The sequence below is a fragment of the Vitis vinifera genome, chromosome 3 (genome assembly GCF_030704535.1).
Source record: "Vitis vinifera cultivar Pinot Noir 40024 chromosome 3, ASM3070453v1".
Classification (NCBI taxonomy): Eukaryota; Viridiplantae; Streptophyta; class Magnoliopsida; order Vitales; family Vitaceae; genus Vitis; species Vitis vinifera.
Window position 1 is genome coordinate 708,918 of NC_081807.1, and position 20,342 is coordinate 729,259.

Genomic DNA, 20,342 nt, shown 5'->3' on the forward strand with positions numbered 1-20,342 from the left:
GCAATGTGAGGGCAGCCGGAGATCTATGCTGAACAAAGAAGAGGAACTGCATTCTTTTCTTTTCTTTTTTCAACAAACTATCTCGGCATTTTACATCTCTAAACTGGCTACGAACTATTCTTTATGCCCTAAAGCATCATGTTTATGAAATTTTCAAGAACATGGCTAAATCTGCATATATATGCAGGAACCAGTCTTATCACAAATGAGACCTCATGTTTACTGAACTTCTTAATTTAGTGGTCCAACAATCAAAGCTGTTATCCAGGCATGAGCCTATGATCACACTGCATCATTCATCAGGCATTCCTTTATAACTTAGTCGGGCATTATGGTTCCATCCAGACACCAACCCTAGACTCACCCAAAAGACACAGTAAAGAAGAGAAACAATAATCCAAGATTAGGTTCGATTACAACATGAAGTGAAGATGAGAATGGCTCATGTTGCCAGGCAACAAACTTGTCTCCTAGTAATCTTCTAAAACTCCATCTTTTCCATCACTAACTAGGATATGAGAATGAACCAGAATAGTAAAAAAAATTTCAGGTTTTTCTAGTACTTGTCAGCCAAGCCACATGCCAATTCACTATTGCCACTCAAATACAAAACCTCCTCTGCATTTATTGGTTAGTCCAGGCAACAAGAGTCAGTACCTTTAATGTTTGTAACAAGCATTTAAGACTTAACCAGTGATTTAAAAGTCTTATTCACCAAAGAGAAGAAAAGAATAGCTTCAAATGCATCATTTGCCATCTACAGAATTACCTTTTTAGGCAGTCAAAGAATGAAAGTCGCGGATTGAAATTATCCACAGGCTCTATCATAATTTCTGGGATATGCTAGATCATGGCCTGCAAACTCTGCTGAAATTTTTTATCATAAGACTAACTTGTTGTGCCGAATCTTTCATCATAACTTAGGGATTCTAATTCAATGCGATTTCATATTGCATTGGTTTTCCACTAACATCAAGGTAGAGACCTGGGTCCAATGATGGATGTTGAACAATCAGATACAATACTCCAGCAAAAGCAAACCGACAAGTAGAAAAACGGGAAAGGCATCAATTATAAAGCACGAGACAGCCATGTGAAAGGTGGAACTAAGTTTCAACCCCAGAATTCATCAGTAAGAAAAAGTAAGCCTAAATGAATATCATATTCAATTAAGCAAAAACATTAGAGTAGACAGAGATTGTATAAATTTTAAAATTTGGAACCCATTTCTCCAAATAAGCCCACAAATATTGTACTCAAGAGCATTGCAGACAACTCTCACCCGCCGATCACATACAAATACCCCAAAATCCTGCTTTTTCCATCACAAAAAGCATTTATATAGCGAAATGAAGGCATGGCAAACAATACATCCACCAAGAAGAGGCAACTATCAGGAACTGCTAGCCACCTTCTGAGCCACCTGATTCCTAGATGCTTGAACCCAACCCCCATCAATGGATTCTATACTACCATTCAACCCATCATCCACAAAATCACCAACCCTTTTCACTTTAAGCTCTGTAGGTAGCACTGGGTAGTTTCCAGTGAAACAAGCATAACAATAATTTGGAGCTTCCTCATCATACAACTTCTTCATGCTGTTGATTGGCAGAAAAGCAAGCGAATCACATCCGATAAACTCCCTGATCTCCTCCACACTCATCCTATTGGATATCAATTCCTCTGGACTCGGTGTGTCCACTCCATAATAACAAGATGCAATAATTGGGGGGCTCGCAATCCTCATATGAACTTCTTTAGCCCCTGACTCCTTAATCAACCTAACAATTTTCGAAGAAGTGGTGCCCCTCACAATTGAGTCATCCACCACCACAACCCTCTTCCCTTCCAATACGGCTCGGACCGGAGAGAGTTTGAGCTTCACTCCAAAGTCCCTAATCTTTTGTGATGGCTCAATGAAAGTCCTTCCAACATAGTGTGACCTTATCAGCCCCTGCTGAAAGGCCACCCCTGCTTTGGCTGCAAAACCTAATGCAGCCACCACCCCTGAATCCGGCACTGCTATCACAACATCGCAATCAACCGGAGCTTCTGTGGCAAGAATTTCCCCGAATGCCCGCCGAGATTCATAAACCGACTTACCAAAAACAACCGAATTGGGCATGGAGAAGTAGATATGCTCAAATATACATTTCTTCGGTTCAGGGTGGGGCATCAAACAAAGGGACTGAACCCCATCTTTATCCACCACTAACACTTCGCCTGGATACACTTCCCTCTCATATGTAGCTTCGATCAAGTCAAGGGCACAAGTCTCTGAGGCAAACACCACAGCGCCATTACTCCTCCTCCCCATGACCAATGGCCTAAACCCATAGGGGTCTCGCACAGCAACCAGCTTGTCCTCGGTCAAAAACACCATAGAATATGCCCCCTGAAGCTGCTCACAAGCATCAACAATCCTCAAAAAGAAAGGCCTGGCCTTTGAAATCGCAATAAGGTGGAGAACCACCTCGGTATCAGAACTAGTATTAAAAATCGACCCGCTATCTTCCAGCTTCGCCCGAAGCGCCCGATAATTCACCAAATTACCGTTGTGGGCAACCCCAACCGACCCGAATCGGTACCCGGCAACAAAGGGCTGGACGTTCTTGAGCATGGAGGAACCAGCAGTCGAGTAACGCACATGCCCTATAGCAGAGTCTCCAGGCAACTGCTCCAGTTTAGACTGGTTGAACACATCCGAGACGAGTCCAACGCCGGTAATCGACTGAAGAACGTTGTTGTTGACGGTGACAATCCCGGCGCCTTCCTGGCCGCGATGCTGGAGGGCGTGGAGAGCGAGATAACAGAGCCTGGAGGCTTCGGGGTCGCCATAGATACCGACGACCCCGCATTCTTCCCGGGGCTTCTCGTCGTGATCGGACAGAACAAAACCGCTATCTGGGTCAGCGTTACCTGCAGATACAACACCGGCAATGGGATTTTTCGAGGATAAAACCACAGCGGGTTTGTGGGCTTGAGAAAGGGGCTGACAGGATGAGGGTCTGTGAACAAAGGATGGTTTTTGAAGGGTTTTAGGACTAAAACAGACAGGGGCCTTAGAAGGGTTGACAGACAGAGAATAGGGTTTTTCACCAGAGCGTGAGATAGAACTGAAATTGCTTGAAGCTGCCATGGCGGTTCACGAGAACTGCAGAGAACGAGAGGAGACGACTAGGAAAGAGGAGGCTCCCCAGAGTGAAGAGAGTCCTAGGTATTTGTTTTTTCCTTTTTATTTTTTCTCAAATTTCCCAAAAAAATTGGTGGCGTAGTTTGTGTCACCCTTGGTGATATAGCCTCATCACCCTCAACTATTTATTGGATGATAATTATTAAGCAAAAAAAGAAAATTTATCATATTGTTTTATAATATAAAATATATATATATTTATAATAAATAATTTTTTCCCCTATTGAACTTTAATTAAACGAGGAATCTAAGTACAACCCAAATAAAATTACTAATTTGGGAGTGTATCTAGGAAACTGATTTTTAATTTAAGTATTTTTCATGGACAACACTATTATATATATAAAAAAAATCCTTTTAAAGAAAATTAATTAACATATTTGGACATATTCAAATAAAAAGTATTTTAATAACATTTTTGGTAATGTAATTTCTAATAAAAAGTAATTTTATCAAAAAAAAAATCTCATTTATTATAATTTAAAAAAAACTTAAGACTATTCTCAATATTTTTAATTTTTACAAGGAAAATATTTTTGAACATAACAATGTTTTTCTAATTCTAGAATTACTTTTAATAGACTAATAATCTCTCTTATTAAAAGGAATTGGGGAGATTAGGCACAAGGGATGGTTTGGAAGACCCCATTGTTCCTCTTTCTTGTGGGCAATTATTGTATTTGTTTTTTTTTTTTTTCCTTTTTAATAATTGATATTTTTTTGGTGCCATTAATGTCTTGACAAAGTATGAAATAGTTGGAAGTAATTATCATCTTTTCATGATACCACATTTTCCCATTTGTTTATTCATCAATAATGAACATTTATGGAGACGAAAAAAAATTCTATTTATTTCCCTTATTTGGGCACTAGGGCTTTGTACTTGTTCAGTGAGATTGATGAGGAATTAAATAATTCAAATTAATAATTATTTTCGTGATTCACCCTATTTTAATAATTATAAAAATAACCCATTTTCTTTAAGTCAAGAAACATGTAAAAGAAAAAATGAAAGTCTCCCCTTAAAGACCAATAATATAATCTTCTTCAATGTGAATGCAGCCCTAAAGTCATATTAAAACAAAATTTTGACCCATTATGAATTGTGAAAGTGCATACACATAGAGGGTTGGTCCAAATGGAGCCCACAATGACCTTTCTCTCCATGAAGTCCCTTAACAATGACAAAGAATGAAAAAACACCATTATTAGGTTTCCACCATAGTTTTTTTTTTAAAAAAAATACGATAAATCAAGTGATATCATATACACATACGTATCTCGGCCTCATTGTTTTGCATTTTGCATTTTACATGTTGGTTTCATTTTTTTATCATCTTGATTTTGTTTATTTAAACTATTTTAAATCGTAAATGTTAAAAGTTCAATACGTATTAATTAAAAATTGATTGGATATCTGATATTTCTCTTATTCCTAAAAAAAGATCGAGACTATAAAGATATATGGAACACGTATTATAAATAATGAAATAATTATGATATTGGATTAAAAAAGTAAGTACATTTTGACTGAATTGAGAAAATGTTTGTTTTTTCCATGAAAACGTGGAATGAAGATACCCCAATTTGAAATGGGATATTTTTATTTTTTGTTTTTGGAGGTTGTGTTTGATGGTGAGTTGTGAGAGGGCATGGGCCAAGAGAAATGGGTAACTAACATAAGGACAGCAAAGGATATACTCCACCACACTCATGCATCCAAGTGGATTCTTTCTAATTTATTCAATGATCTTTTTAAAAGAATAAAGTGAGAGAATTTTCTATGTGAGGTCCATGGAGAAAGTTCCTTTGTAGACTTTGTGAAATTTTTTAAGTGATTAATTTAATTTAATTTGAATTTTATTAGGAGGGTATAGTTGTAATTCAAAACTCAATTTATTCCTAACCCAATCCCATATTATAGTTTTGGATAATTTAATTTATAAATTAAATTAAAAATGAGAAAAAAAAGTGAAGTCAAATTAAATTTCATTTTTTAGGGGCTTAGAAAAGTTGTTATTTATTTTTGTAAAAATATTTATTAATTGGACAAAGAATATATACCACATGAGTTGTCATGTGTAAATTAAGAGATAAATAGAATATTAAAAAAAAAAATAGGTTAAAAGAGGAATGCAACCTGAAATGGAAAGTTAGATGCGATTTTGGATTGTATTCCGTGCGTTGTTCCATTAAATTTTTACATAATATTATTTCATTTTTATTTATTTTAAATTTTATATATATATTCTTTCTAATCTAGAATTTCAGGATTTATTCTACAACCATTTTCAAAATCAATTATAAGAAATAGTTTCTTTTAGAATAGTTTGTAAAATATTCTCTTTGATTTGTGTAGAACAAAAATCTATTTCGAAATCTAAAATGTTTTAATTTATTTTTAATATTTTTATATATATTTTAAAAATAATTTTTATATGTAGTTTTTAATTGTCAAATATATTTCTTGTGTTTTATTTATTTATTTTGAATATCAAAATTATTCTAAAATACAATTCCAAAACATACTATTAATAAATTATCATTTTTTATTATCATGATAATATTATTTATACTCACGTTACAATTTTTATAACTTGGTATTTTTGTCACATTCGTCATATCTCAATCACATTTTTTTATCATAATTATATATCATTCACATTTTTTTGCACTTAATAATATTTTTAATACCCTAATTATATATTTTTTTTGTATTTTAGTACCTTAATCATATTTTTTTTTCTTTTTCATATTTTTACACCATGATAACATTTGTCATACCTTAATTACAATTTATGTACCTTACTATCTTGATCATATATTTTATATTTTCGTCATATTTTTTATATTGTAGTCATATTTTAATTTACCTCAATTACATTTTTTTTCTTTTACTTATATCACAATTTTCATATCTTACTTTCTTACTTATACTTTTCACTTTTATTTAAAAAAAAATAAAAATTCTTATGAATTCTCATGCTAAAAGTCCCATTTCAATTTTTTTTTTTCTTGTTACTTTTATTTAGTTAGTATTTTTAAGTTTTTTTTTTTTTTTGAAAAATTATTGAACATTCTATAGAAAAAAAAAAATAGAAAGAAAACTTTTGTTTAAATTTGATAAAGAATATTAAATTTTGGGAGAAAAATAAAATTTAAATTGGATAAGATAAGAGAAAAGTAACAAGTGTCTAGATAAGCATTTTTGGGGTTTTAGGACAAAAATTGGAATAACGTAGAGGAATGGAAAAAGTGGAGAAAGATGTTGATTCTTCTTCTAGTCTATCTCCTCCTTTTTTGTCTTTTTCTTATTATTATTATTATTATTATTATTATTATCAATGATTTAATATTGAATATTAAAATCTAATGATTCACATTAAAATTTTGGTACGTCATGATATTATATGATTTTCAAAACAATTTGTGGATATTTTTTAACAATTTATGGATATTTTTTATTTATCTCTAAAATAATTAATATTTTTTATAAAAGTGTTTCTAATAATAATATTATTGATAAAGTGTTATTAGATAAAAGCTAATGGTAATATTTTTAAAACTTTACATAAGCTTACAAGCAATAAATGTTAAATAATGCAACATGGCAAAGTTAAAAAGATAAAAATATAAATATTCATTTATAATGTGAATAGATATAATCTACCTACATTCATGACTTAGAACCCGTTTGATAGTGATTTTAGGAAGCGTTTTTAATATTTTTATTATTGAAGTGTTAAAAATACTAAAAACGTTTTCTAGAATCACTCCTAAACGCACTCTCAGTTGCGTTGAATATAATCCACCGATTCAAAGAGTCTTCTCAAACAAGATTCTTCGTGTTTTTCTTTACACTTAATTTCCGAACCTTTTTAAGCTTGCAAGCTTTAAAATCTCATGCACTCACATCATACCTCACGGCAACAAAAACAATTAAAAGTCTTATGAGAGTAGGTAAGTAATTTATAACAAAAGAAAAACGTATTTAATGAAGGAAAACAAATTCAAACTTGGAAACTTCGACCGCTCTAAAAACTTTCAAAAAGGTATTCAAAGCATGTATATAACGTGTAAGTGTTTTATTGGTTTAAAAAGTGTCAAGGCATCATCCACGGACTTTTTGGGATCAAACTAACCATTAGTTACAAGTTTGTTGAAGATATCATTAATGTGCCCAAGGCTTAATTAATCAGTAGAGCATTAAATACATTATAAGTAATCATTAGAGGGCAATTTGCTAAATAGGTTGATCAGATTGAACAACCTCTTGGCATGCCATAATTATTTTTCACAAATTTTTAATTTTCAGCATGTTACAAGGCAATAAGCCCACCATATATGTTGTGGCAATGCATATATAGCTCTTTCGGTTCTTTTTGTGAACTTTCGATGACGTAAAACTTACTTCTTTTTAAAAGAAAAAATAATTTGAAACTGTTGTTTAAACTTAACTTTCAAGTTAGAAAAGATAGGGTTTAGTCTTTTAGTTTCTTAAAAGCCTTAAATATTTTTTCATGAAAATTGATATTCAAGAAATCCCAGTATCAATAAGATAAGAATCTCTCTTTCTCTCTCTCTCTATATATATATTAGCCTTAATGAGCTTCCTTGACATGCAATGATATTTGATTTGTGAATATGAAATGTTTGCGATCATGAGCATTTATACCCATCAACACTAAACATGTTAATTTTTCGATCGATAAAAACTGCTTTTATAAGAATCGCTCTCAAACAAAGACTTAGAGCCTGTTTGGACGTGATTTTGATTAAAGTATTTTTAACTTGTAATGTTTTTATTAATAATACTTCTATGAAAAATACGGTCAAGAAAAATCATTAGTATTTGTTTATAAATAATAACAAGTGTTTTAATAGTGTTTTTAGTGATGTACAAATAATGATAATAAAGAGAAAAGGTATTTTGAAATTGTCATGTTTTTATCCCATTCTCAGCCCAGGGCCAGGGCCCCCGACAAAATTCCCAATGCATTGGTGAAGGCCCAGGCCCAACTTGAATTACGGCCCTTGTTAAAGGCTTATCAAATTCCATGTTTCGATGTTTCACCGTTTTGTGTTTCACCGTTGCGGCAATCACACATCAAAACGCAGCGTTTTGCATCGGCTGATCTAGGGCTAGGAATAAAGAGGGCTGCTGTCTTCTTCAGTTCTTTAGCTATCGAAACAGAGATCGGTGAAATGGCGCCTCCTCCAGGACCGTATTCCGGTACCAGCACCCTTGCTTTGGTAAAACCCTAATATTCTTTTTTCTTTATTTTGGGTTTTCTTTTCTCTTCTACTTTCTGGGCATCCGATCATGGTTTCTATGGATCTTGTAGGTCGCTCGTGTTTCCGCATTCTCTGCGGGTCTGGTTTACGGGAGCATTAAGCTCAAGTACCTCAAGGTATTCCATACTCAATTTCTTGTGTTATCATAATGGATTCAATTAATTCAACGGTTTTGAATTTGGCTTTGTATTTCGATTTGGGTTTAGGGTTTAGATATGGATTTGGATGGATTAAGGTGTCAGATTCTAGTGAATTCGGTCAATGCCTTAAACTTGTGTGTTGAGAGAGAAATGGAATTTGATGCCTCGAAATCTTTGAAGAGAGTCGAACCCAGTTCATACTTCTGAGTTGGGGGTTTATGGACAACTTAATTTGCGTAAAATGGGAATTCTCTGGTTTCATATGGTTGAAGCAGATCAGATATATTAGATTTATAGAAACAGAATGACTTGGCTTGGAGATTTCGATCTTACCATTGCTAATGACCATTTGGAGGTTCTAATGGGTTCTTTGTTTTCTAGGGTAGTTTTTGAAATATAAATGTTTGATTTTTTTTCAAATCCATTCCATTAGGTACTGTACTCTCTCTTAGATGTTAAACTGGGAGGGCTAAAGATGCTTTGTTGTGTGCTGCATTCCATCTTGAGTTCAAATTTGACATGGTGGAAAGAGCTTTGTGACCCTTTTATGTAGATAGTTGTAAATGGAGAATGGAAATTCCATTCTCTCATATGAACTAGCAGTGGTATGGGAAAGTTTTTGCATTCCTGAAGATGTCAGTTTTGATTGGAGCAATTCCTTTATGTGCTTCTTTTTAGATGTCCAAAGGGGATTACATCTTGTTTTATGGTTTTGGTTCTGTTTTTCTTGGATTTTTTTTGCAAGTAAACTGTTGATTTAATTTTCCTGTGTGAAAATAATCACTTCCTCTGGAAGATGATTATGCAACAAGGCCAACTTGTTCTGTTTTCGGAATCTAGATTATATAATTTTGTACCACAGACGGTCCTGGAGCAACACAATTATTTATGTGTGTGGTCTCTTGGTAAAGGTGAGTGTGCTGAATATCTCGGCCAGAGGGTAGGGGTTGAGGGGTCTTATAATGCCATTGGAATATGACAGGTTATTGCTCACATGTATATGTGGTTATTTCTTACACAATTGTATTTGGGATGCTGAGTTTTGAATTTGGTTCGAAGAAGCTTCTATGGGACATGCTTCAAGGCCATGGGTAGAAGCATGAAGTGAATAACTCATTTCACTTTAGGTGTTCACGTTTGTTTAACTATTTTACAGAAGAAGATGATTTTTTTTTTTGATAAGTAAAGCAAGATATATAAATGAAGAGGCGGAAAGTTACAAGTATACAGGGGGTATACAAAGCAACAACCCCCTCTCAAAGCAAAAAAAAAGATCAACAAGGCTCACCACCCCTTAGTTGGACACCAACCATTCCAAGAACCCTATAAGGGACACACACTCCTCACCAATATACAATCTAGCCCAGCTCCACAAACTACAAACAAAAGAATTCTTAAGCTTTTGGATATCTAACACTCCCCCCCTAAAAGCTAGCCTATTTCTTTTCTTCCAAACCGTCCAAAAAATACACAATGGTATGGATTTCCATATCTTTTTCCTTTTCTTTCCCACAAAAGGGCCCCTCCAGCTAGTTAAGACTTCATTTACAGTTTCTAGAAAGACCCACTGCACACCTGATAACCCAAGAACAATATCCCACAGAACTCTGACCACTATACAATGAATAAGAATATGATTTACAGTTTCTTCTTTACAACCACATAGAAAACAACAATTAGGAAGCTGCCATCCTCTTTTCTGAAGTCTATCAAGAGTGAGCACCCTCCCCCATGTAGCCTCCCAAGCATAGAATGCAACCTTGGTTGGTACTGAATCCACCCAAATGCTTCTAGAAGGAAAAACAATATCATTGGGTCTGGCCACCAATCTATAAGCTTCTTTGACCCTAAATTTGCCATTCCTTCCTCCCTTTCAACAGACTGAATCTTCCTCCATAGAGGGCTTGTAATCCCTCAGAACATGTAGCAAGTTCCCTATCATATCCATCTCCCAATCATTAAAGTCCCTCAAAAATCTTAGATTCCACCCCCCTTGACCAAAATTCTGATCCCACATCTCCTCCACCGTCGCATTCCTATGAGAAGCCATAGCAAATAGGTGGGGGAAATTTTGGGACAGCCTTGTACCATTACACCAAACATCAGTCCAAAAATTGATTTTGCTTCCCTTCCCAACTATGAACCCCATGTTATCCCAGCACCAATCAGTTTCCTTCCAGATTTCCTTCCACACCCCCACGCCGAACACCCCATGAGCCCTCTTTGCTCTCCAACCATGACCTTCTTGCCCATATTTCGCTGTTATCACTTGCTTCCAAAGATTATCTTTATCATAAGCAAATCTCCAGATCTATTTATCAAGCAAAGCTTTGTTCAAGAGCACTAGCTTCCTTAAGCCTAGTCCTCCCTTGCTCTTATCCTCACAAATTGCCTCCCACTTGATTAGATGAGCTTTCCTTTCCACACTTCCCCCTCCCCAAAGGAAATTTTACAGAAGAAGATGATGCTTATCGTTGTTTTTTATTATTTTGTTACCTTCCATTTAGTGGATATGGATATTGTTCACATTCAGTGCATTTTTGCAAATATCGATGCTGTTTCCTGCTTGCCAAGCCAATGATGTTGGCTAGTGCCAAATTATTGGCAGCAAGGATTTGCCATCTATCTTACCCCATCAAACATCCTTACAAATCACAATTGATGCTTACTTTATGCAAATAGATGCACACATGAAGAATGTTTTAATGTAACATGCAAGGAAAGAAATTGAAGAACGTTTGAAAACGAGGAGTAGTCTGTTCAAGTGCTAAAGTGCACTTTCATTAGAAATCTAGTGTTATAGGTTAGCATGTACATAGGAGAAGATTCGATGCCTTTAATTGATTTATAGATTGGATGAGATCTAGTTGAGGGAGGGAGTAGTTCTTCTAGTATTTTCTCTATTTCTGGCAACAGCTTTTGTTACCCATTATATATGATCTGTGTACCCTGGTGTATAGCTTCTATTTTTGTATTTATAATATTTCCTTGTATAGAAGAATGTTTGAAATGTGTACTTTTGTCTTATGTTTTTCTTTGCTATCAGTCCAAGGCAAAGTCTCAGAAGAAAGCTGAAGCAAAGTCTCATCATTGAAGGAGATGGGCTGTTTTTTTTTGGTTTCTGATGGAAATAATTTGATTGTGGCGGAACATATTTCATCTTGGTGTAAAGCATCTCTGTGTTCTGTGGTGCCATGCTTATAGCTTAGTGTTTATTTGTTTTTTCGTTGAGAATTGTTGGTTACTCGGCTATGGCCATTACAATGGTAGTTCAGCTTGCTCTATTCTATTGCCTGTAAGCAAAAAGGGTGTTCACTACCATCTCTACCCTTGATTAGAAAAATAATTTGTTCCCCAGTTTAAACATCCCAAATCGAGCTTGCAATTTTGCAGCATTGTGCCTGTTGCTATCATTGTGTTTTGGTTGGTATTCAGTCGTCTTCTTAATCCTTTGGAATTTAGTTACCACAATGCTAGTAATTTCAGTTTGATTGAGAAATTTACAAGAAGCATCCTAACACCGGTGTAATCCAGCTTATAAGAGGGTGTAACACCGGTGGACTTATGAAGAGCATTTAAAAATAATATGGATAATATTTTGATGGTTTTTACATTGGTTGAGAGGTAAAGCATCTTCACGGAGAGTGGACGGATAGGTAATTTTTATTTTCTAAAAAATAATGTTGAAATAAAATATAACAACCGTTTTTAAAAAAATATTGCCATAACATGTTTGTTGCACGTCTGAAAAAACAATGTTCAACTAATAAAAGAGAACTGACATGGATACTTTTGTGACTGAAATACAGACCTCCATTTTTGAGCACATGAAAGCATCTGATCAGATTGATTACTTTTTCCTGGTCAGGTGCCTTAACCTGAAATGCTTGACCAGGGAGCCCAGGACCGAGCCTTCAACATTCAACCCAACTAATACTTTTATGAAAAGAGCGTAATAAGACCAAAAAGCTTTTGATGGCAGATGCACGGTTATTTACATAAGAACTTGATTCACTAAATGGGAATTGTCCACTGCCAAAGTTAAAGAGCTTGCACGCTACTCTCTCACCTAAGGCCTGCATTTAGTGTTTGAGAAGTAAAATTAAACATTGAATACAACATGAAGAGTTGTTGCAATGGAAGTTGAACAAAATTCTGGGTAATTTTAGACAGGTTGAATGTTGAGATCTATAATTCAAATGACCCACACAGCTTGGGAGACTTGCTTCAGTCCTTGTTACCATCAAGACCTACATCTCCCCCCCTGCATAAAATAGAACACAGTCATGGACTTGTAATGTTAACTCAAAGTTAACAATGCATAAACTGCAATTGTGATACTATCACCAAAAGTTATCAAAGTAAGATGAGTAACTTATTGAAGATGTATGATGCTGCTGCTTAGAGACCAGTCATGGCCATAAAATAACACTCCTTGCATCATGGAAAGCCATTCAGCCATTCAGATGGGATCCCTGTGGAAAACCTAGGCTTCATCTGCACTATAATACCATCCTTTGATATTTGATGGTATCATCTTCATAAGAATCAGAGCACTCTTGCCTCCTTGAGTTCTAAAGCTTATCAATGAGTTATACTAATTTTTTTTAAAAAAAATGGTATTCTAGTAAAGATTTGGGATTAAGAATTCATTCGTAGATATAATAAATGCCTCGGAATTTGGTTCAGGTTTCCTGTTTATGTGGGACATTTGGGTTGTATTAGGAAACTAGTATCTCTAAGCCAAGCAATAATTGACACAAAGACATGGTGAATACTAATGTCCATTGAAAATAGCAAGCTAGGATATGAACTCACTACCACAAGGTAAATGATTACACCTCGCTCATTCAGGCTTGCAACTAAATTCATGGAGGATAAGACCAAGCTTTGAGGATAGAACTAACCTGTGAAGAAATAAACTCATGCTAAAAACCAGAGGTGCATGATCACTAAGCAACTGGGAAGGCAACTATTTTATATAAATAATGTTTTCATCAGGGTCATCACCATCACCCTCCCAGTCATCATCTTGAGGTAGATCAGATGATTCGGATGGTTGATCCTGGCTTCCTGCCATCTTTTTCTCATTCTTTATCCTATCCAATATTGCAATCACCTGAAAGGGGAAAAATCAAAAGATCAATCAGTATTGGCAGACAACATTACTCCTAAGTTCATGCTTTGCTGACCCAGTAAAATGAACATAAAACTGAAAGTATGTTTATTGTCAAACAATTTGCTGATACAATTTTTAAAATTGGTATAATTTAGATATGTTCCATGCATGATTCATTCCACCATGGAAAAACTAAACTTTATGGAATCAACAAGAAGATTAAGCCAAAAGTAAAGTTTATGGAATCAATAGAAAGATCTACGGCAATTCTCGCATCATGAGAAAACAAGTGAATTAAATTGTAATTCTATAAAGCCAGATGCAACAGGAAGACCAATCTTCAAATTGCTATAATGTGGGATTTCTTCCCTTCTGGCCACAATTTGTCCTTCTGAATTGTCAGCTCAATTTGGGCAGCAGTGGACTTCAAATTTTGTATTATTACTCCAACACTATCCAAATTTCACTTCATCCTAGTGTTATGCTAAGATTTTGGTCCTTTTGACTTGAGATTTCTTCAATTCTCTCAATACTTGGGAACTTTGGCATTTTGAAGGAGAAATCATTGTTTTCTTGTCCAAAATTGCAGTGACCCATACGTTTAGTAAGACAAAAAGGGATGTCAGATGACCTCATGTGACTAGAAATTGGAAGGAAGCAGGAATGATACATAGACTTTTGAGTTCTTGATGCCCAAGTTAGCTGAAGACCCTCATCTGAGTTGGGAGACCTTTGTCCACGTTGATAGCTCAAATGTAACTAACCACTATATGATTCATAACTGACCACACAAATAACATACCACATGAGACCACGAGGGTTGTGTCAAACATGGGAATGCCCACACAGATAGTGGAGCCTAAAAATAATGGGAAACGGTGGTAATTTTGGAATATAATTATGAAAAAATAAAGAGGATGATGTTTTACTCCTACATCCATTTTTCAGCATATACTCATTTGACATGAATGCTCAAATTTTATATGGATGAAAGACTAGAGATAAAAATTTCATGCAGATGGGCACTCTAACTTGCCAGCACTCATTAAGAGACACCACTAAAATGTATAGGTTGAGAGGATCAGAGAGTCTCCATACGACCATATTTGAGGTCCTGGATTTCAATTATAGCATATTAAAAGGTATCCAATCTCAGTAAATAGCTTAAAATGGCAACCATATGATGATGCCTGGTCCTGGAAGTGCAATGTCTGTAACATCCCATATACAGATCACTGACAGTTCATATAATGTGGATAACATTTAGGGGCACATCCTATATGAGATGTGTAAGGCATGTTCGCTGCATGGCTATGGCCTCTACAGCTTATGCTTTGAAGTGCATTTACAATTCAGAAGCAGGAAAATAAATTAATGGAATGTACTTAAAAGGAAAACATGGACATGGGATTGATTTTAACCAGCTAATGAAGAAATCAGACTTAATGAAAAAAGAAAGAGAAAAAAATAAGAATCAGAAAAAAGAATGTGAGAAGAAACTGCCTAACAATATAGAGTAATTTTTAGAACATAAAGAATATAATTTCAATGAAAAAAAAAATATCTATAAGAGGGAAAAAATAGATGAGTTTTTACCCTGCTTCCTCGCTCTAGAGACTCATCCTCTACGAAGCGTATCTCTGGAGTTAGCCGCAGCTTCATACGCCTCCCCAACTCACTTCGAACGTATTTAGCCTTTGACTTCAAACCAGCAATGGCGACCTCCTTTCCTTTCTCATCCCCAAAAACAGATACATAAACTTTAACCACCTATGAGCAAGGAAAGAACAGTAACATGAAAACCAAAAAATTTGTAGCATCATAACCTCATTCTTGCTGAAAGAGAACTATTCTGCAAACTCAATTAGAGAAATCAACATAAAGGAAATGACAACTCTAGTTAGGATGGGAAAAAAATTATCTTTCTCACCAGTATCATAAATGGGACAATAGCAGGTAGACATAAAACTCATACTCATAGCTTCTTGGACACAACAACAGTCTCACGGCCATTGATGTCTTTTATCTCATCCATTAGATTAATCATTCCATTGGATGGTGATGAAGAAATATAGCAAAATGATCCACAAAGAAGGCAAAAACTTTCATGGCAACAGTGTGTGAACAACCAAAAACAGTTCCCAAGCATAAATATTGTCAAAATTCCAAGAAACTCAAACAATATTTGTATAGTGGAACCATGACATGACTGCACCAGGTTGCTATCTCAAATATTAATGGAACCATAGGGAAAAAAGAAACATATTTCTGAGAATGAATCTTTGGGAAAGGTTTTTTGTCTTCTTCACCTGGTTTTTTTGGCGATCTGATTGTATACTTTGTGTTTACTGTTTTCTCCATTTCTAGGTGCTTCTAATACAAGCTCTACTTACCAAGCAAAATAAAAAATAAAAATGAATCTTTGTGGAAACAAAGTAAATCAGCATAACTGTGTGCAGACTTTCCAGTTGCTTTGATGATTTGTACCCACTGCTCGTCGATACCTATTTATCTATATGCCCCCTTCATGATTTTTTTCTCTTTCATAGTCAGGAAGGTGATTGCATTGGAACATTTTTGTTAGAAAAAAAAAGAGCGCTGGCTAGTCTTTTTGAGCTAATCATCATCAACATCTTAGACATTAGGACTACAGGGTCATAATAGACCCTCCTTCCCCCAAAAATTATCCAGGAATCAACATACATCTGTAAATAATTGGACAGAACAAATTGCTATAAAAAAAAACAAAAAAAAAAAACAAGTATATAGGTTGTTCCATCATCATTTCAAAAGAAACAATTTTATTGACTACTACATGATGCCAAATGAAACTAGCTAATATAATTATGTCTCTCAGCCAATCTTGAGGTTTCTGAGTAAACGAATTGTTCTCATTCTCAGAGAAATTTTAGCAGCCAAGCAAGATTTCTAACAAGAACATCAAAAATCCACCTCAAGTATTCCCACCATATATAGAGCAAAGCTACTTTCCTACCATCAAACTGGATATACCAATTTCATCATTTCTTCTAGAAATAATGGTATAAACTCAACTGGTGTACTGTTGTGCTTTTTTGCACTTCTAATACATTCTCTTACTTATCAAATAAATAAATAAATAAATAATGGTATTAACTCAACTTGCACGCTAATTTTCAAAATTAATTTCCATCATTTGCCTAAGTTCTCACTCATTCATTATCTGAAAACCTAGGTCCAGCACCACCCACATAGTCTTGAGAACTGTGCTCATCCCTAGATCAAATTAGACACAACCTATGCCATTACAAAAAAGCGATGCAATCATTTTTTTTTTGTTGGACAATTATTGTACAATTTTTATTTTCTTTTTATTTATTTATTTTTATTTTTATAGATAAAGAGAATTATAACAAACAGAAAGAGGAAACACCAAACTAGTGCCCTCTAGGTATACAGGGAGTATACAAAAGCAGCCCACAGACTCGAAACCAAGGAAGGGGAAAGAAACAACAACCCCTACCCTTACTTAGAGCCTAGTCACTCAAAAAAGCTAACAAGAGAAAAATGGCTCAAAACTATCAACACCCTAACCCAAAACCAAAGATTACATACAAAAGAATGTTTCAGCCTTTGGAGTGAAAGCACCTCATTCCCAAAAGTCAACAAATTTCTTTCCTTCCAGACTGACCAAAATATACATAAGGGGGCCATTTGCCACGTTTTTTTACGGGTTTTCCCCACAAACGCTCCATGCCATCCAAGGAGAGTTTCCTTAACTGAACCAGAGAGAACCCAAGTCACACCAAAGAGGGAGAAAAGAAGATTCCACAAAGCCCGCGTCTTAACACAATGAAGTAAAAGGTGATCCACCATTTCTGCTTCAAAAAGACACAGAAAACACCTATTTGCCAAAGAGTACCCCCTCCTCTGGAGTTGCTCCAAAGTTAAGATTTTGCCCTATGAAGCTTCCCAAGCGAAGAAAGCTACCGTAGGAGACACATTCGCTCTCCAAATACTACCATAGGGGAACAAAGCAGAACCTCCGGGCTCCAGAATAGAATAGAGCGACTTTACTGAGAAAACTCCACTTCTAGATGCTGCCCACACCACTTTATCCTCGTCCTCCCTTTGCACCCTAAAGGCTTGGATTTGTAGCATAAACCACTCCACCATCTCAATCTCCCAATCATCGCCCTTGAGAAAAGAGGGGTCCAACCATCCCCTACACCATCTGGGTTCCACACATCCGATACCCAGACATCATTAGCTAGGGAAATGGCAAATAAAGAAGGGAAGGACTTAAAAAGAGGCTCATCTCCACACCACTTATCCTTCCAGAATCTCACTCTCCTACCACTACCCACGCGGTAGGCTAAATTGCTATACATACCCATCCACTCCTTTCTAATAGCTTTCCAAAGCCCTACACCATGCCTCCCGCTTACGGCCCAAGTACACCATCCCCTCTCCTCTACACCATATTTGTGACTGATTGCTTGCTTCCACAAAGCCTCACTTTCAATGGCAAAGTGTCAATTTCACTTACTCAAGAGAGCTTTATTCATCAAAGCTAAATTTCTCACACCCAAACCACCTTTCTTTCTTTCCAGACAAACCAAGTTTCACCTAACAAGATGTGGCCTCTGCTCAAGAGCTCCCCCCCCCCCAGGAAGTCCCTCTGAATCTTCTCCAACCTCAACCTTACTTTTATGGGCAAATAAAAGAGAGACATGAAGTAAACAGGCAAACTAGAGAGAGTGCTCCGAATTAGGGTGAGTCTTCCCCCTTTTGATATATACTGTCTCTTCCACATAGCCAGCCTTTTCCGAAACCTCTCTTCAACACTATCCCAAACCACCTTTGATTTGAAGGGTGCTCCCAAAGGCAAACCCAAATAACAGGAAGGCAGACCACCCACTTTATAGCCCAACTCCAATGCCAAATCCTCTATATCATTCACCCTCCCCGCCGGAATAAGCTCACTCTTCTCCAAGTTAACTCTCAACCCTGAGCAAGCCTCAAACCACGTGAGAAGTCAGCTTAGATGCGTCAATTGATCCTAAGACTCCTCACAAAACACCAAGGTGTCATCTGCAAAAAGCAAGTGAGATATCAGAATCCCCTCTCCACCCCTGCCTCTTACCCTCCACCCTAATAAAAAGCCCCCACTAATGGCCCTTCTCAATAAGCAACTAAACACCTCCATAGCTATCACAAACAGATAAGGGGAGAGGAGGTCTCCTTGTCTCAAACCCCTTGAACTTTGAAAAAACCCGGAGGGAGAAGCATTTATAAGAACAGAGAATCTTACAGTAGAGATACACCACTCTATCTACTTAACCCATCTCTCCCCAAAGCCTACTTTTTTTAACATTGCCAACAAGAACTTCCAACAGACATGATCATAGGCCTTCTCTATATCCAACTTGTACATCACACCCCCTTGATTGTTTTTCAACCTAGAATCCACAGCCTCATTTGCAATCAAAACTGCATCAAGATACCCCCATGAGCACTGTACATTTTTTCTTATTATTCTCAAGATACCCCCAATATTTCCACAACCATGCCCTCACACTTCTTCCCATAAGTTTTGCATTTTTCTATCTCACCATTTTAGTCACGCAATTTCAAAAAAGGGCTACTGATTCCATACTATTCACGATAAATCTAACCCCCCAAGTAAATTCAACCAAAACACACTTAAAATGGACCAAAATGCATCCACAAAAGTGAAAAAGAAGATTTCAGTTCAACATGAAATTTATATACAGCGAGATGGTAGATAAATTATTCCTGAAATTTCCTTTTTTTTTTCTTTTTTTTCTTTTTTTCCCTGCCACACCGATCCTTAATAAGAATTATCATGCTATCATCCCGGTTAATTGAATAATTACACTAAAAATCATATAATACCAGTGAGTTCATCACTCAAATTCATACATATTTCAGCAAAGTTAAACACTACCACATTCGCGATCAAAACCCATCCCCTCATTCGGAAAATTCGAAACTCAATCACTCATTGCCGCGAAAAAATCAAATAAAATAAGCAATAGAAATGAACATCGAAAAATAAAAAATCTCGACCTATGAAATCATCACAAAATCACCTGCAAATCAGCGGAGACTTCGACATCGCTGATAGTGGTGAGAGAGGAGAGATAGCGATCGGCGCCGAGAGCCGCCTCCGGAAGAACAGCGAACTGCAAAACCTTATCGGTGAGAAGCATATCGGAGAGCTCTCTCCTTATCTGTTTGGCCACCATTTTCACTCTTCTCTGGTTCGCCATACACCTCACTGTGGCAATCTGGTGCGGACCAGCCACATGGACTTCCACGGCTGTGGAAAGTGTTCTCCTGAATAATGGACATGATTTGGTGGTGGAGGTGGTGATGGAAGACGATCGACGGTGGTGATGAGGGAGAGGAGCATGGCGGTGGTAGAGGGGGAGGTGCAGCATTGCTGTACAGAATCGAGCGGAGAGTGGTGGGTTGGATTATTTGCAGTTTCTATCTATAAAGGGCATTTTGGGCAATTCTATACCCTTCTACTTGTTAAATACACTCGTGGTTTCACTCTCTGCACCCTTCTAATTGTTAACGGAGT

At 36.1% G+C, this 20,342-nt stretch overlaps 2 protein-coding genes across 4 annotated transcripts; both read right to left on the reverse strand.

Moving 5' to 3' along the window:
- Positions 1-1,143: 1,143 nt before the first annotated feature.
- LOC100250446 (amidophosphoribosyltransferase, chloroplastic) lies at positions 1,144-3,262 on the reverse strand. Its single transcript, XM_002269988.5, has one exon. It carries the CDS (start codon positions 3,140-3,142, stop codon positions 1,394-1,396), a length of 1,749 nt encoding a protein of 582 aa, XP_002270024.1. The 5' UTR covers positions 3,143-3,262; the 3' UTR covers positions 1,144-1,393.
- A 9,325-nt stretch (positions 3,263-12,587) lies between these two features.
- On the reverse strand, positions 12,588-20,318 carry LOC100267621 (probable ribosome-binding factor A, chloroplastic). 3 transcript variants are annotated; one of them, XR_785379.3, is made up of 5 exons: positions 19,846-20,290; positions 15,347-15,520; positions 13,539-13,750; positions 13,007-13,128; positions 12,588-12,895 (listed from the first exon to the last, which is right to left on the reverse strand). XR_785379.3 is itself a non-coding variant. In XM_010649243.3 (3 exons), the coding sequence occupies exons 1-3, from the start codon at positions 20,194-20,196 to the stop codon at positions 13,604-13,606; spliced, it is 672 nt and encodes a 223-aa protein (XP_010647545.1). In that variant the 5' UTR covers positions 20,197-20,290; the 3' UTR covers positions 12,588-13,603. The 3 variants fall into 3 exon arrangements, 1 of the variants encoding a protein (XP_010647545.1); XR_785375.3 differs by lacking the exon at positions 13,007-13,128 and having other exon boundaries at positions 19,846-20,318; XM_010649243.3 differs by having other exon boundaries at positions 12,588-13,750.
- Positions 20,319-20,342: the final 24 nt, after the last annotated feature.

Bases quoted from the DNA above. Each gene is read 5' to 3' on its own strand.
- LOC100250446 (XM_002269988.5), bottom strand. From the start codon at position 3,142: ATGGCAGCTTCAAGCAATTTCAGTTCTATCTCACGCTCTGGTGAAAAA.
- LOC100267621 (XM_010649243.3), bottom strand. From the start codon at position 20,196: ATGCTGCACCTCCCCCTCTACCACCGCCATGCTCCTCTCCCTCATCAC. The intron at 15,521-19,845 runs GTGATTTTGTGA...CCTTGCTCATAG, and splicing joins AAGTCTCCGCTGATTTGCAG to GTGGTTAAAGTTTATGTATC. The intron at 13,751-15,346 runs GTAAAAACTCAT...TTCCCCTTTCAG, and splicing joins CTCTAGAGCGAGGAAGCAGG to GTGATTGCAATATTGGATAG.